A 12,134-nucleotide genomic window follows, 5' to 3' on the forward strand; every position below is an offset into this window, starting at 1 on the left:
CTTAATAAAAATGTATGCTCATGTTCTACTGTATGCATGGTCCTATATAATGTGACCATCTGGAGGCTGCCTGATGTTAGGCCAGGGTGCTTCACAATGGCCACGTTCTGTATCCGAAATGTGGTTGGAGGTGAGATGAAAAGAGGGAGGAGGAAAGAAGCAATTGTTGATGCTGCTCACACGAGGTCATTAAGATGAGGGATGTTCTTGATATTTAACAACGCTGCAACACGTCACGTGAGAGGAAGGGGGGAGGGTTGTCTGCTCAACAGTCCGAGTGTGAGCGTGCAAGAAGAAGATGATTTTTTTTTTTTATTCTTCATACAGCAGCTGGTGCAGGGTGTGGTCTTCAGGTTTACAGTTGGACTCTCAGAACAATTAAGACGACACATAAACCATTAAATGCATAAATAACACAAACATTAAATATGACATACATGTTTCATTGATCTGGTTTCAACTTCCTGTTATGTTGTGGGTCAAATTCAATTTGCCATTATTTACATTATTGTTTGGTTGGCCTTGCCCTGTAAAGATGTATTGTAACTATATTTGCATTTGCATTTTTACGAGTGCATATAGATCCCTTAACAAGCCACCTTTTGCATTTGAAACACTATTAAAGGGGAAGTCACCCCCCCCCCCAAAAAAATAAATAAATAAAAAAATATAAAAAAATAAAAATCTTGACAATATGTTATATGCAACAAGCCCCCCCCCCCCCCCCCCCCCCCCAGTCTAAATACAGTGTTTTGGTTAATATCGCGTTAGTGGAATATGAGTTATGCAGCAAAATCCAGCCATTTTTATCAATCTCAGGGGGCGGCCATTTTGCCACTTGTTGTCGACTGAAGATGACATCAAAGTTATTCAGGGCTCAGGCAACGACCAATCACAGCTCACCTGTTTCCTGAAGCTGAGCTGTGATTGGTTGTTACTTGAGACCTGAGCTACTCCGGTGCCATTTTCACTCGACAGCAAGTGGCAAAATGGCCGCCTTCTGATATTGATCTAAATGCCTGGAATTTGCTGCATAACTCATATTCCACAAATGTAATCAGAATGTCATGTTTAGACTAGAGAGATCATATAACATATTATTGTCAACAAATGTTTAAGGCTGACTTCCCCTTTAAGTGTTGAATATATCATGTTTTTGCTTTTCAAATGAACTGTCAAGATGCTGTTGTTTGTGTAACATTTGAGGCAGATAGGTTTGTGTTTAAATTCAGTGAACATGTAATCTGATTCATATTTTATCTTAGCCAAATCAAGTCATCATTAAAAGACGTAACATTTTCTTCAATTCTTCTCTAATGGACAAGTACATTCTTGGGGTTGGAGTTGCTGGTCAGCGATATCTGCCATCTAGTGGTGAACATTGTTATTACAACTTTAAACTGCTCAGCAACAATATGTCATGACTGTGTTTTGTTTGGGGCAAGGGTTATTTTTAGGTCATGCAAGGGTTATGTTTGGGTCATGACTGCTTTGTTTGGGGTCTGATGCAATCAGCATGTAACAGCAACTAGTTTCAACTGGTAAGAAGCTATGTGATGTCAGGAATCTTTAATCTCTTTATCTGGTCAACAGCCAATCAGATAATTCCATGTCAGTCCTGTTAGCCACATGTCTGGCCACAGCCAATCAGATCAATTCACTGTCTATATAAGTCTGACAGAGAAGTGTGTTGGTGCCGATTTATTCTTCTGTCAAGATGGCCACCTGCTCTTCTGTTTCCCTGTGCAACTCCACAGCCCAAGTTAGCTTTGCATCTCATGATTCTTGATACATTCTCATTGTTTCTGATCAAGTCAAGGTAGTTCCGTGCCTCTTGATGTTATGCAAATAAAGTGTTAAAATCTTATTTGTGTCTGCGTTTTTGGGATCCAACCCCAGAACATAACACAATACCCATTTTTATCATCGAGGGCCACTCCAAGTAAGAGCAGCTATTCTTCAGCAACCCATTCAATTATGCTGGTCAATCAATGTGGCGGTGTGGCACATGACATTGCCATGACCTTGACAACCTTGCAGGATTAATATCATAAAATCATTGCCAGAAGCTAATGCTGATAACAAACGTATGTAGCTGTTTACATTTAGATTTTGACCTTATAATGCTTCAGCTGATGAGTGGTTCTTTCACGCTGCAACTTCAGCCATCTTGGCTGATGATCATGTCATTGGCAGTATTTATTATGTCAATTAGCCTCACTGTCGCACTCTCATAAACATTTTCAGAAATAGCCGTCAAACTAAAACTTGACTTAGTCGTTTAATTTCACACTTGATGGGTGGGCAGGGATTCCAGACAGACAACTTTTGCATTTGTACACAAACATTAAAAAGTCAAATAAGTCCCCTTTAAACAAAATAATTGCATCACTTGAAGCATGCGGCGTAAATCCAACCTAAGACCGAAGAAAATGGAAAGTTGCCACTGAACAGAATGATTTCATTGCAAAGGCTCCTCAGGTGATGAATCCACATTGGGCTTAATGAACAAATGCGCCTGGTAACAGAGTTGAGTCAGAGATGGAAAGCGGGCAGGTAATCTGGCTTGGTGCCACACCGTGAATATTGCGGCCACATCCCACCTCAAAAGAAGGCCACAAGGTTGCCACAAGGCATGAAAGGGAGATTATACCGCTAATCCCCTTGATCGTCACACACTGATAAGAATCCATAATCCTTCACCTCAACAGGATTTCTTAAAAGTGCAGCAGATAATTCAAAGGACACCAAAACACAAATGCTCTTCTGTGAGAACAGTCGCTTCTGAACAACTGTAGTTAAGTGCTACCACTGCCCAACATTGACCTTACACAAGGCCGCGCCCCCAAACACAGTCTGGCCAATCAAAGTGCAGCACAGGACACCAAACCCATTAAAAAGCAGCAAAGTGACATGCGTTCTGTCATGACTCAAGGCATGCAGGAGTAATGTTTGGGTCATGTCTCATGTCTGGTGTCATGCCTGGGTTAAGTTTGAGTAGAGTTCATGACCGTGCACCAGAGTTCACGACCCGTAACGTGTGTGTTTTGGTATTGATGTAACAGCATCCAGTTTCAACTAGTTTTAGGCTATATGATGTCTGGACTATATGATGTCAAGGATCTTTTATGATATATGATGTTTGTTGAATTGGTTGGCAACCAGTCCAGGGTGTCCCCCGCCTACTGCCCAGAGCCAGCTGAGATAGGCGCCGGCAGCCCCCGCGACCCTTGTGAGGAATAAGCGGTCAAGAAAATGGATGGATGGATGGATGTTTGTTGATGTCAGGAACTATCTGTAATTACGGAGTCAACAGCCAATCAGAGAATGCCATGTCAGTACTCGTACTCACATGTCTAACCACAATCAATGAGATTGACTGTCTATTTAAGGGTCTGAGAAATGTGTGTGTTCGCCGGATTATTGCTCAACTGTTCCTGAGTACAGCTCTCTTAGTTCCTGCTTCACAATGTGAATAAATAGATAAAATCGTATTTGTGTCTGCGTTTTGGTCTTCGTTCAACCAGATTGAAGAGAAATATTCGTTTTTGTTGTTGTTGTTGTGGATGCCCATTGAGTAGCCCTGTCAGAGCCAAGCCAATCTAATGGCGCATCTGTGGAGAGATCTGAAAATACGCCGCAAAGCCGAATGGTAAAAAACGCCCAACGGTAGTTGGGGCTTCATCATGAAGCTGTAATTGCTGGATCAACAAACAGGGAGGAAAGGCTGGGAATCTTTATGTACGTGATTTCTTAGTTTCTTCTGTTAATAAATGTGCTTTTTTACATTGTCACTATGGATGTTGCGTGTATAACCGTATATAACCACTACTTCTTTATATACGGATGTGTTCCGGCCTTCATCTGCACTTCAGTTTCAGCCCGCTTCTGAATCATTGCATTCATCTCATGCGACACAGGGTCGCCTTGACCTCCCCGCGGTGCTTAAAGTAGACCGTAGATAAAATCCACACTTCATTTTCGTCCGATGAATAGATTGACGAGCGGCGAGGGTTCACTTTAGTGCCTCTGCACACCACCGCTGGCGCTCGGGGGAACTTTCAGCTATCGTAGCGGTGAAGGCGCACAAGCCATGGAAGAAAAAAAACTGACAATTGGAACGCTTCATCTTCCCAAAACAAGAAAATCGACAACAACGGAGGCAGTTTGGAATTAATTCAAATCGAATTGATCTCAATGGAAAAATTTGTAATCAAAGTCAATCAAATGGAAATGAGACCGATCCAACTTCTAATATAATCTGTCCTTGCAGTAGCTCAATTGATGCGTTGAAATGGCTTCACACACACGCTATTCTCAGAGGCACTCCTACTTGTATGTTCTCGCGAGCGTGTGTAATTTTCCGGGCCAGCAGTAAAAGGTTGCCATCTGTATAATGAACTCCATTATCTTGTAACATATGCAACCACTTCCCACAGGCTGCACACAACATCCCAAACATTGCATGTATCTTTCACCTGCATCAGTCATCCGTTTAGCCTTCCATTTGTTCAACCATCAACAACAACATTGCATGACTCTCATTAAAAGCCGATTATAAACACAGGCTCAGGATTTTCATATCTTTGCCTGTCTTAATAAATATTTATGGGACCTGCTATTTTGATTATTGTGAGGGTTTTTACCTCTAGTGCTATATTGTAGGATACAGATCTATTAAAAAGCAGTAGACAACAATTCAAACAATTTAGAGTCAATTCCATTAACCTAACATATTTTTCAAAATGCAGAGAGAATTATTTATTATTATTATTATTTTTTCACATTTCATAGATGAGCTATCAGGGTCAAAAAGACGGTTTATTTGGTGAGCTTTTTTTTTTTATTTTTTATTTTTTTTTATCTTGCACTCCCACAAATGCAACTTTGGAAAGTTGAAGATTCAAACCCACAATCTCAGAACTGTAGGGCGGATGTGCCGAGCTCTGGTTCATTGTGATCATATTTCTGACCTGCATCTCTCTGGGAACAGGAGGACTACATGCATGGAGATTTGGGTTGTACATAAACACGACATGTACAGCAACCAGCCAACATTAGGTGCACTGGCACCGTTGAATCAGATCTAAAACAAGCATGGAATGCAGCACCAGGTTGGTTTAGAACATATCAGATCTCACACTATAACTTATCAAATACAAATCATTATTAATAAAACAGCAACAGTAGTAGAGACCAAATGTCCATGTTGGTGAGGAGAGAGAAAACCAAAATAGAGATTTGAGGACGTGGATTTAGTGAACAACATTGAAATCCAGCAAAGTGGCTATAAGGAGGGAGAGTAAATGAGAGGTGAAGTGTGTAAAATAGGAGGGAAAAGGACCTCTGAAAGCAGGTCATTGATATAAAGTGCCTTGGGGGAGGGCTCCTTTAAAAGCATAGCCAACACATTTCTTTTCTACTTGTATTTCTCCAATCCCTATTTCAGAATGGTAGGATGCAAGACAAGGAAATGGAGCTGAGCCATTGTTTATTCACGAATGTTGGTTTTAGGTTTTTCACAAGAACGGAAAGGAAACCTATCCACAACTGTATTTATCTTGTCGGCAGCTGAATTATCATCACTGGCTGTAGCTACTAAAGTGAGATGTTGCATCAGTTGAGTAGCAGAATCAATACTGTTAAAGTGTCCACAGGCTGAGGTTTCGCTGCTTCTCAGCCTGTTATCAGCACCAAAGGGCACTTACGGTAAGACTTGCGATACCATCGCCGTATTTTGTTGTCTTAAGGAGGAAAACTCTGTAGAGATGTGCTAAATCCAAATGTTAAGACTGTCTGTCTGTCTAGCTAGCTATCTAAGCAACTACTACAACTATAAACATAACCACACCCTGACATATTAAAACAGTCACACTTGACCTGTAAACACACTTCCAATTATAAAGAGACTAGAATTACAGTCTCTGAGACTGGTCTTACCAAGACTGTACTCACCCAGTTCTGTACTCTAGGTTCTTCAGTGTATGTGTTCAGATTCACTCACCTCGGACACACTGCACACAATGCAATTCACCATCTTATCATCACTGCCCATTTGCCTATTGTCAGTACCCTCCCGGGGGGAGCCTATCTAAGGCCACGATCACCAGCTCAGTGCGTCTGGGCTGTCGTGTCCCCCATCTGATACTCTCATACCCCATTTCTACATGTGTAAGTTTTCGAGCTGTTGTTTGTTGGTCAATCATGTGACTGTTTACGCCCCCCCCCCCCCCCCCCCCCCCATACCAGGTTAAGAAAAAAAAATAAAAACTCTACTTCCATAATAAACCAATCAAAGTGAACATTTTTGAGGCAAGGGGAAAAAAAAAGATCAAGTGTCATAGCACCCTGAGTATGACAGTGGTTACAATCAACTCTTCCCGCTAGATTGCGTTGCTAATGACAGTCATTTCTTTGTGGAAGCCCTCAGTCGTGTTCAATTAGCCGCCTCTTTTGTGAGCACATGGCCTGATGATTCAGACTGTTGTAGACACAGATGGTATAGCGGGTAGACATATTGATCATCGTCTTGACTTTGTTCTGACGGGTGATATGAAACGGAATAATGCGACACATATGAATGAGCATTGAGCTTCTCCGTTTATATTCAAGGATTTTTGGAAAGCTCCTTGAGCAGGGGTGTCAACTGTCAAAATCATTTTGATCGTGGGCCACGTCATAGTCAGGATTTCCCTCAGAGGACTATGAAAACCAGATAAATGTATCTTCTTGATCTCATCATATAATGGGGCTTAAAAAGGCAAGCTTACCCGAGAGACTTCTCCAAGCGACTCGCAGGAGAGCCCACAATCTCCCCTAGTGTGCAGTGGACCTGTCCCAGGAAGTCCTGCCATGAGGGGGACAGTAAGTGCCATGGAGACAGGGCGCAGGTTTGGGCAAAGGAGCGGGCGGCATGTTCAGGCAGCATTGTTCAGGCAGGAGTAACAAAGAAAGGAGTTGAGCATCATTAAAGGCAGTACAGTAAGAATTGAGAGGACATCTGAGGCAAACACGTACGTTAAAGTCGGCCGGCTTTTTCCCAAGTGTGGAGAAGGAAGAAGAGGAGGAGGAGGAGGAGGAAGAGAAAGAAAGAAATCAAGAGAGAGAGAGAGGGAGAGGGAGAGACCGGGCAGCAGTAGCAGTGACACAAGAGAGCATATCATGGAACAGAAGGCACACGCTACTTAAATCATCATCAAGCAAGATGGAGAGCAAAAGGGTTGATTTGGGGAAAGATTGGGCGGGCATAATGGAGAAGGGGTGGAGGGTGAGGGCGGAATGGGAAGGATGATGAAATGACAAGAAGCATACGAAACAACTGAGGCCGGAAAGGGTTTTAGCAGCCATCTGCTTCTGCAGCACACAGCAAAATCTCACAATAGAAAATGAACAAGCAATGCAGATGCTGGAATGTTTGGTTGTATGCAAAGCAAACCTTTCTCCTCTCAAAATATACATTAGGTATGGAAGGAAGTTGTTAATGTTAGGTCAAGGGGTTAAATGGATAGGCAGGTGGGTTAGGTATAGATATTAGGTATGTAGGTAGGTAGTTGGGTCCGTCAGTTGTTAGGAAGGTAAGGTAGATAGGTCTCTTGGTTTGATAGGTTGATGTGAGGTAGTTCCGTTTGGTAATGTTTGGTAGGTTGTTCAGGTAGTTAGGTAAAGACTGTATGTCACAGAGTGGCGCAGGCTTGCCAGGGTGTGCGCAAGTAGTGAGTGCTGGCATTCCGTCGAGTTTGGTTCTAGATTGCAAACCGTTGCAAAGACGTTTGCCAGACACAAACACGTCCATAAAAATGGTGTGTCTTTGGTGTGGTCTTTGCAATGCTTTGCAATCTAAAACGTAACCTGATGAAAACCCATCACTCGCTACATGAGCACAACCTTGCAAGCCTGTCGCTCAGTTAGATACAAGTTAGATAGGAAGTGAGGATTGGTTGATTAGGTATGGAGAGTAGGTTGACATAGCAGGTTAGGGAGATAGGCAGGCAAGCATGTAGGTGCATAGGAAGGAATAATTTGAGGTAGTTGGTTGGTTGGTTGGTTGGTTGGTCGGTAGACAAGTTCTTCCATTGGTTGGTTGCTTGGCAGGTAGGTGAGTGAGTGAGTGAGTGAGTGAGTGAGTGAGTGAGTGAGTGAGTGAGTGAGTAGGTTAGGTAGGTAGTTGGGTCCGTCTGTTGGTAGGTAGGTTAGTTAGATAGGTCTCGGAGTGGTAGGTTGGTGCGAGGTTGGTTGGTTTGGTAATTTTAAGCAGGTTGTTGATTTAGGTAGGTAAGGTAGGTAGATAAGAAGGGAGATAGGTTGATTAGGTATGGAGATTAGGTAGGTCGGCAGCAGGGAGACCGGCAGATAGGTACGTAGATAGGAATAGGTCGGTTAGTTTGATGGTTGGTTGGTTGGTAGGTTAGGTATGGAGCATGGGTAGGTAGGTAGGTCAGTTAGTTACTTGGTTAGTCAGTTGGTCATTCAGTAGGTTAGATAGGTAGGTATGTAGGTAGGTTGGTAGGTAGATCGGACGGTTGGTAGGTAGGTTAAGTATGTTGAGTAGGTAGGTGAGTGGGTAGGAGATATGGAGATTAGGCAGTAGGTAGGTCAGTTAGTTACTTGGTTAGTCGGTTTGTCATTCAGTCGGTTAGATAGGTAGGTAGGTAGATCAGTCAGTGGGTTGATTGGTAGGTAGGTTAAATATGTTGAGTAGGTAGGTGAGTGGGTAGGTAGGTACGTACTGTATGTTGATAGGTAGGTTATACTGTATATGGAGATGAGGTCAGTCGGTAGGTCAGTTGATCTGTCAGTAGGTATGTTAGGTATGGAAAAAAGGTTAGGATCGGAGATAAAGAGCAGATAAATAAGTACCGGTATATATATATATATATATATATATATATATATATATATATATATATATATATATATATATATATATATATATATATATCCATCCATCCTGTTTACCACTTAGTCCTCACAAGGGTCACAGGAGGTGCTGGAGCCTATCTCAGCTGGCTTTGGGCAGTAGGCAGGGTACAACCTGAACTGGTTGCCAGCCAATCGCAGGGCACAAATCGACAAACAACCATCCACACTCACAAGCACACCTAGGAACAATCCAGAGCGCCCAATTAACCTGCAATGCATGTCTTTGGAATGTGGGAGGAGTCCGGAGTACCGGGAGAAAACCCACGCGGGCACGTGGAGAACATGCAAACTCCACCCAGGAAGGTCGATGCCTGGACTCGATCTTGCATCCTCAGCACTGGGAGGCGGACGAGCTAACCAGTCAGCCTTCGTGCTGCCTAAATAAGTATATATATATTTTTTTAAATTAATTCTTTTGTTCATCCCAAGTTAAAAGTTAGAAAAATTAATCTGAGTGTTTTTAGTTGTTTTTCCAGGAGAATGAAATTGGAAAGGTGATATACTGAAACGTTACACAATCATGCACAAAGCTTAATTCCTCATTTCAAATTTCAAAAGTGGGAAACATCTGTGTGTTTGAGTGTGTGCTGCAACTGTAATTTTGATTAGTATATCTCCAGGGGAATTAAAAAAATGTTTTCTACTTTGTCAGAGATGGAAATAAAAGAAAACTAAATAGTTTTAGAACATGATGCATCATTTGCTCAAATGGAAGTGCTTATGTGGCATCTAATTTGATTTGCAGACAATCAAAAGGTTTGAGACATGCCCATATGAAAAGAAAAAAACTCATGATGAATCACATTGCGGGTGCATGACGTGCACGGTGCACTTAAGCTCCAGGTCCACGGATAAGGAGCTTTACTTACATGCTTGGCCAGGTCGGGACTTCTAGAATCAATATCAAACCTGAAAGCACAAAGAAAGCATCTCAGCATGTTAAAGCCAACAACAGGAACGATAAAACCACCGCATCACTCAACATATTCATTTTCATATGGACATTGAAATGAGTGTAGTTTGTAAATTTAGTGGCCAAGTTAGCCAGACAACTGTGATGTCACACACAATCTGACAGTGATATCCAGAAATACACGTGTTTGTTTGTTTTTTTTACATTTGAAATTATTTTATTTTTTTGTGTTTTATGGATAACTTTAGGAGAAGCCATCAAATTGTGGGGTGGAAGAACCTTTTTTTTTTTGGTTTATTATTTCTTTTATTGCTAATGTAAAGCCAATTCAGAGTTGACCCAAAAAGTAAAGGCACCGAGGAATTCTTAAATTGTGGTGGGGAAAAAAATTCAGAATTTGTCTCCTCTGAAGAAAAAAAAAATATCCTATGTAAACGAGGCCTTAAGTCGCACACGTCTGCCAGTCAACGTAAAAGTAATTAAACTCCAGAAGGCCTTGGCACCCCCCTCCTCCTCCTCCTCTTCCTGTGATAAAAGAGAGATGTAAATGAGTCCCTCTAATTGCGAAGGAGAGACTCCCTGCTGTCCAAATCCACACTTCCATCACCATAGCATGCAAATGAATTCTTTAAGAGAACAAAACTCTCAGAAGACCCGAGAGTCCACAAGGGACAAAAGAAGGCACTCATTGTAACATATCTCTGAGTTTCAGGAGGAATGATGAGCGCTCAGTCCAATGGGCACTTATTTGATTCTTGGGGCTCTCAAAATGAAAGGGCACCTCACTGATCTCCTCACTGGGATAAAGGATCTATATATAACGCGGTGGACCAAAGTGAGTAATAACACTAAAGTGTCGTGTTCGCATGAAATATTAGTTGTTGCACCAGAACGTGCTATTTTACGGGATGTTTATGCTTCAAAGTTACGTGCATCAAGAGCTCAGAAAGTGACTCACTACAGAAAGTGGTAGACATTGCCTTTATATTGTATATATATATATATATATATATTGCAAACAATGCATGCACTAAAGTAGCACTGTCAAAATTTCTTGATTAATCGACAAGTAATCCATTTTCAAATTAATCGACAACTATTTGATTATTGTCATATTATGTTTGAGTCCACTTACCAATATGTATTCAGTCATTCCTTCGTTCCATTACATTAATAAATGAATAAATTATCATTTGATTGTTACAGTATTATCACATGTGGCCTGAGCGATGTCGATGAATGGACCTTTAACTCATTGAAAAATGTATTTGGGGCCATTTCGGATTTTTATTTGTGTACCCTGCTCTAAATAATATTTGGATTGGGAATTTGGGAGTTAAGCTGTCAGAAGTTTATACAATAGAACAAAAATGTTCATTCACACCAATGCACTTATAAATTATACTATGTGTGTGTTTGTGTGTATGTGTACAAAGGGGCCATGCACATGGGATCTTGGCAAGTTTTATAAGTCTTGCTTTACTTTGACAGCGGGGGAGATTAAGGATAAAAGTTGATATGAAATATGTATCACCCTCATAGCCGTCTATTGAGACACAGTGCCAATGAATAATTCCTCAGGAGAGAAGCGAGACGAGGAGAAAATGAGAGTCAGGTTAGAGGAAGAGTGAATAAGGACATGGGGGAATATTTAACATCTTCTCAGCATGAGGTGTAGATTTGAGGGGCACAATTTTGACTGCAAAATATTCAAAATTCAACTAAAATGACGAGTTAGTACGGTATATTGCAAACAATGCATGCACTAAAGTAGCACTGTCAAAATTTCTTGATTAATCGACAAGTAATCCATTATCAAATTAATCGACAACTATTTTAATATTCGAGTAATTGTTTGGAGACTTTTTTTTTTATTTCAAATTGTCCAAACTGTTCAGATATCAGCATATCAACAGTAATTGTTCACTGATTTCTGTTGTCTTTCATGAAAGAAGACCAATTATCGTCTGTGTTTAATCCAGATAAGACATTTGAAAACATCTGTTTTTACTTTGAAAAACAATGACCGAACTGGTAACATAGTACAACATCACCCCCCGGTTTTTATTTTTTTATTTTTTAATCACTATACTAATATGAAGTACGAAATAACCACAAATCACTGGTTAATAAACAGTTATCAGGTGGTAAAATGCTTTCGTAATACCATTTGATATGAAAAAATGAATATGATTAGTCGATTAATCGATTGAGTTATTGATGGATTAATCAATTCTAAGAAATCTTCTGTACTGACAGCACTGCACTGCAGACACTAAATCCCAGAATGCACTGCAAGAGC

General features: G+C 41.0%; 1 protein-coding gene across 3 annotated transcripts in view; it reads right to left on the bottom strand.

Moving 5' to 3' along the window:
* Window positions 1-12,134, bottom strand: part of cpne5a (copine Va) — a 130,493-nt gene that overhangs the window by 61,560 nt on the left and 56,799 nt on the right. The window contains exons 7-9 of one of the 3 annotated variants that reach the window (XM_077514171.1): window positions 9,789-9,828; window positions 7,018-7,032; window positions 6,771-6,847 (exon numbers count right to left, since the gene is read on the bottom strand). In XM_077514171.1, coding sequence (XP_077370297.1) covers window positions 6,771-6,847; window positions 7,018-7,032; window positions 9,789-9,828 — 132 coding nt within the window. Of the gene's footprint in view, window positions 1-6,770; window positions 6,848-7,017; window positions 7,033-9,127; window positions 9,683-9,788; window positions 9,829-12,134 lie in introns of those variants that run through there. The other 2 variants (XM_077514172.1, XM_077514173.1) reach the window with 2 other exon arrangements.

This window comes from Festucalex cinctus, chromosome 2, assembly GCF_051991245.1.
Source record: "Festucalex cinctus isolate MCC-2025b chromosome 2, RoL_Fcin_1.0, whole genome shotgun sequence".
NCBI lineage: Eukaryota > Metazoa > Chordata > Actinopteri > Syngnathiformes > Syngnathidae > Festucalex > Festucalex cinctus.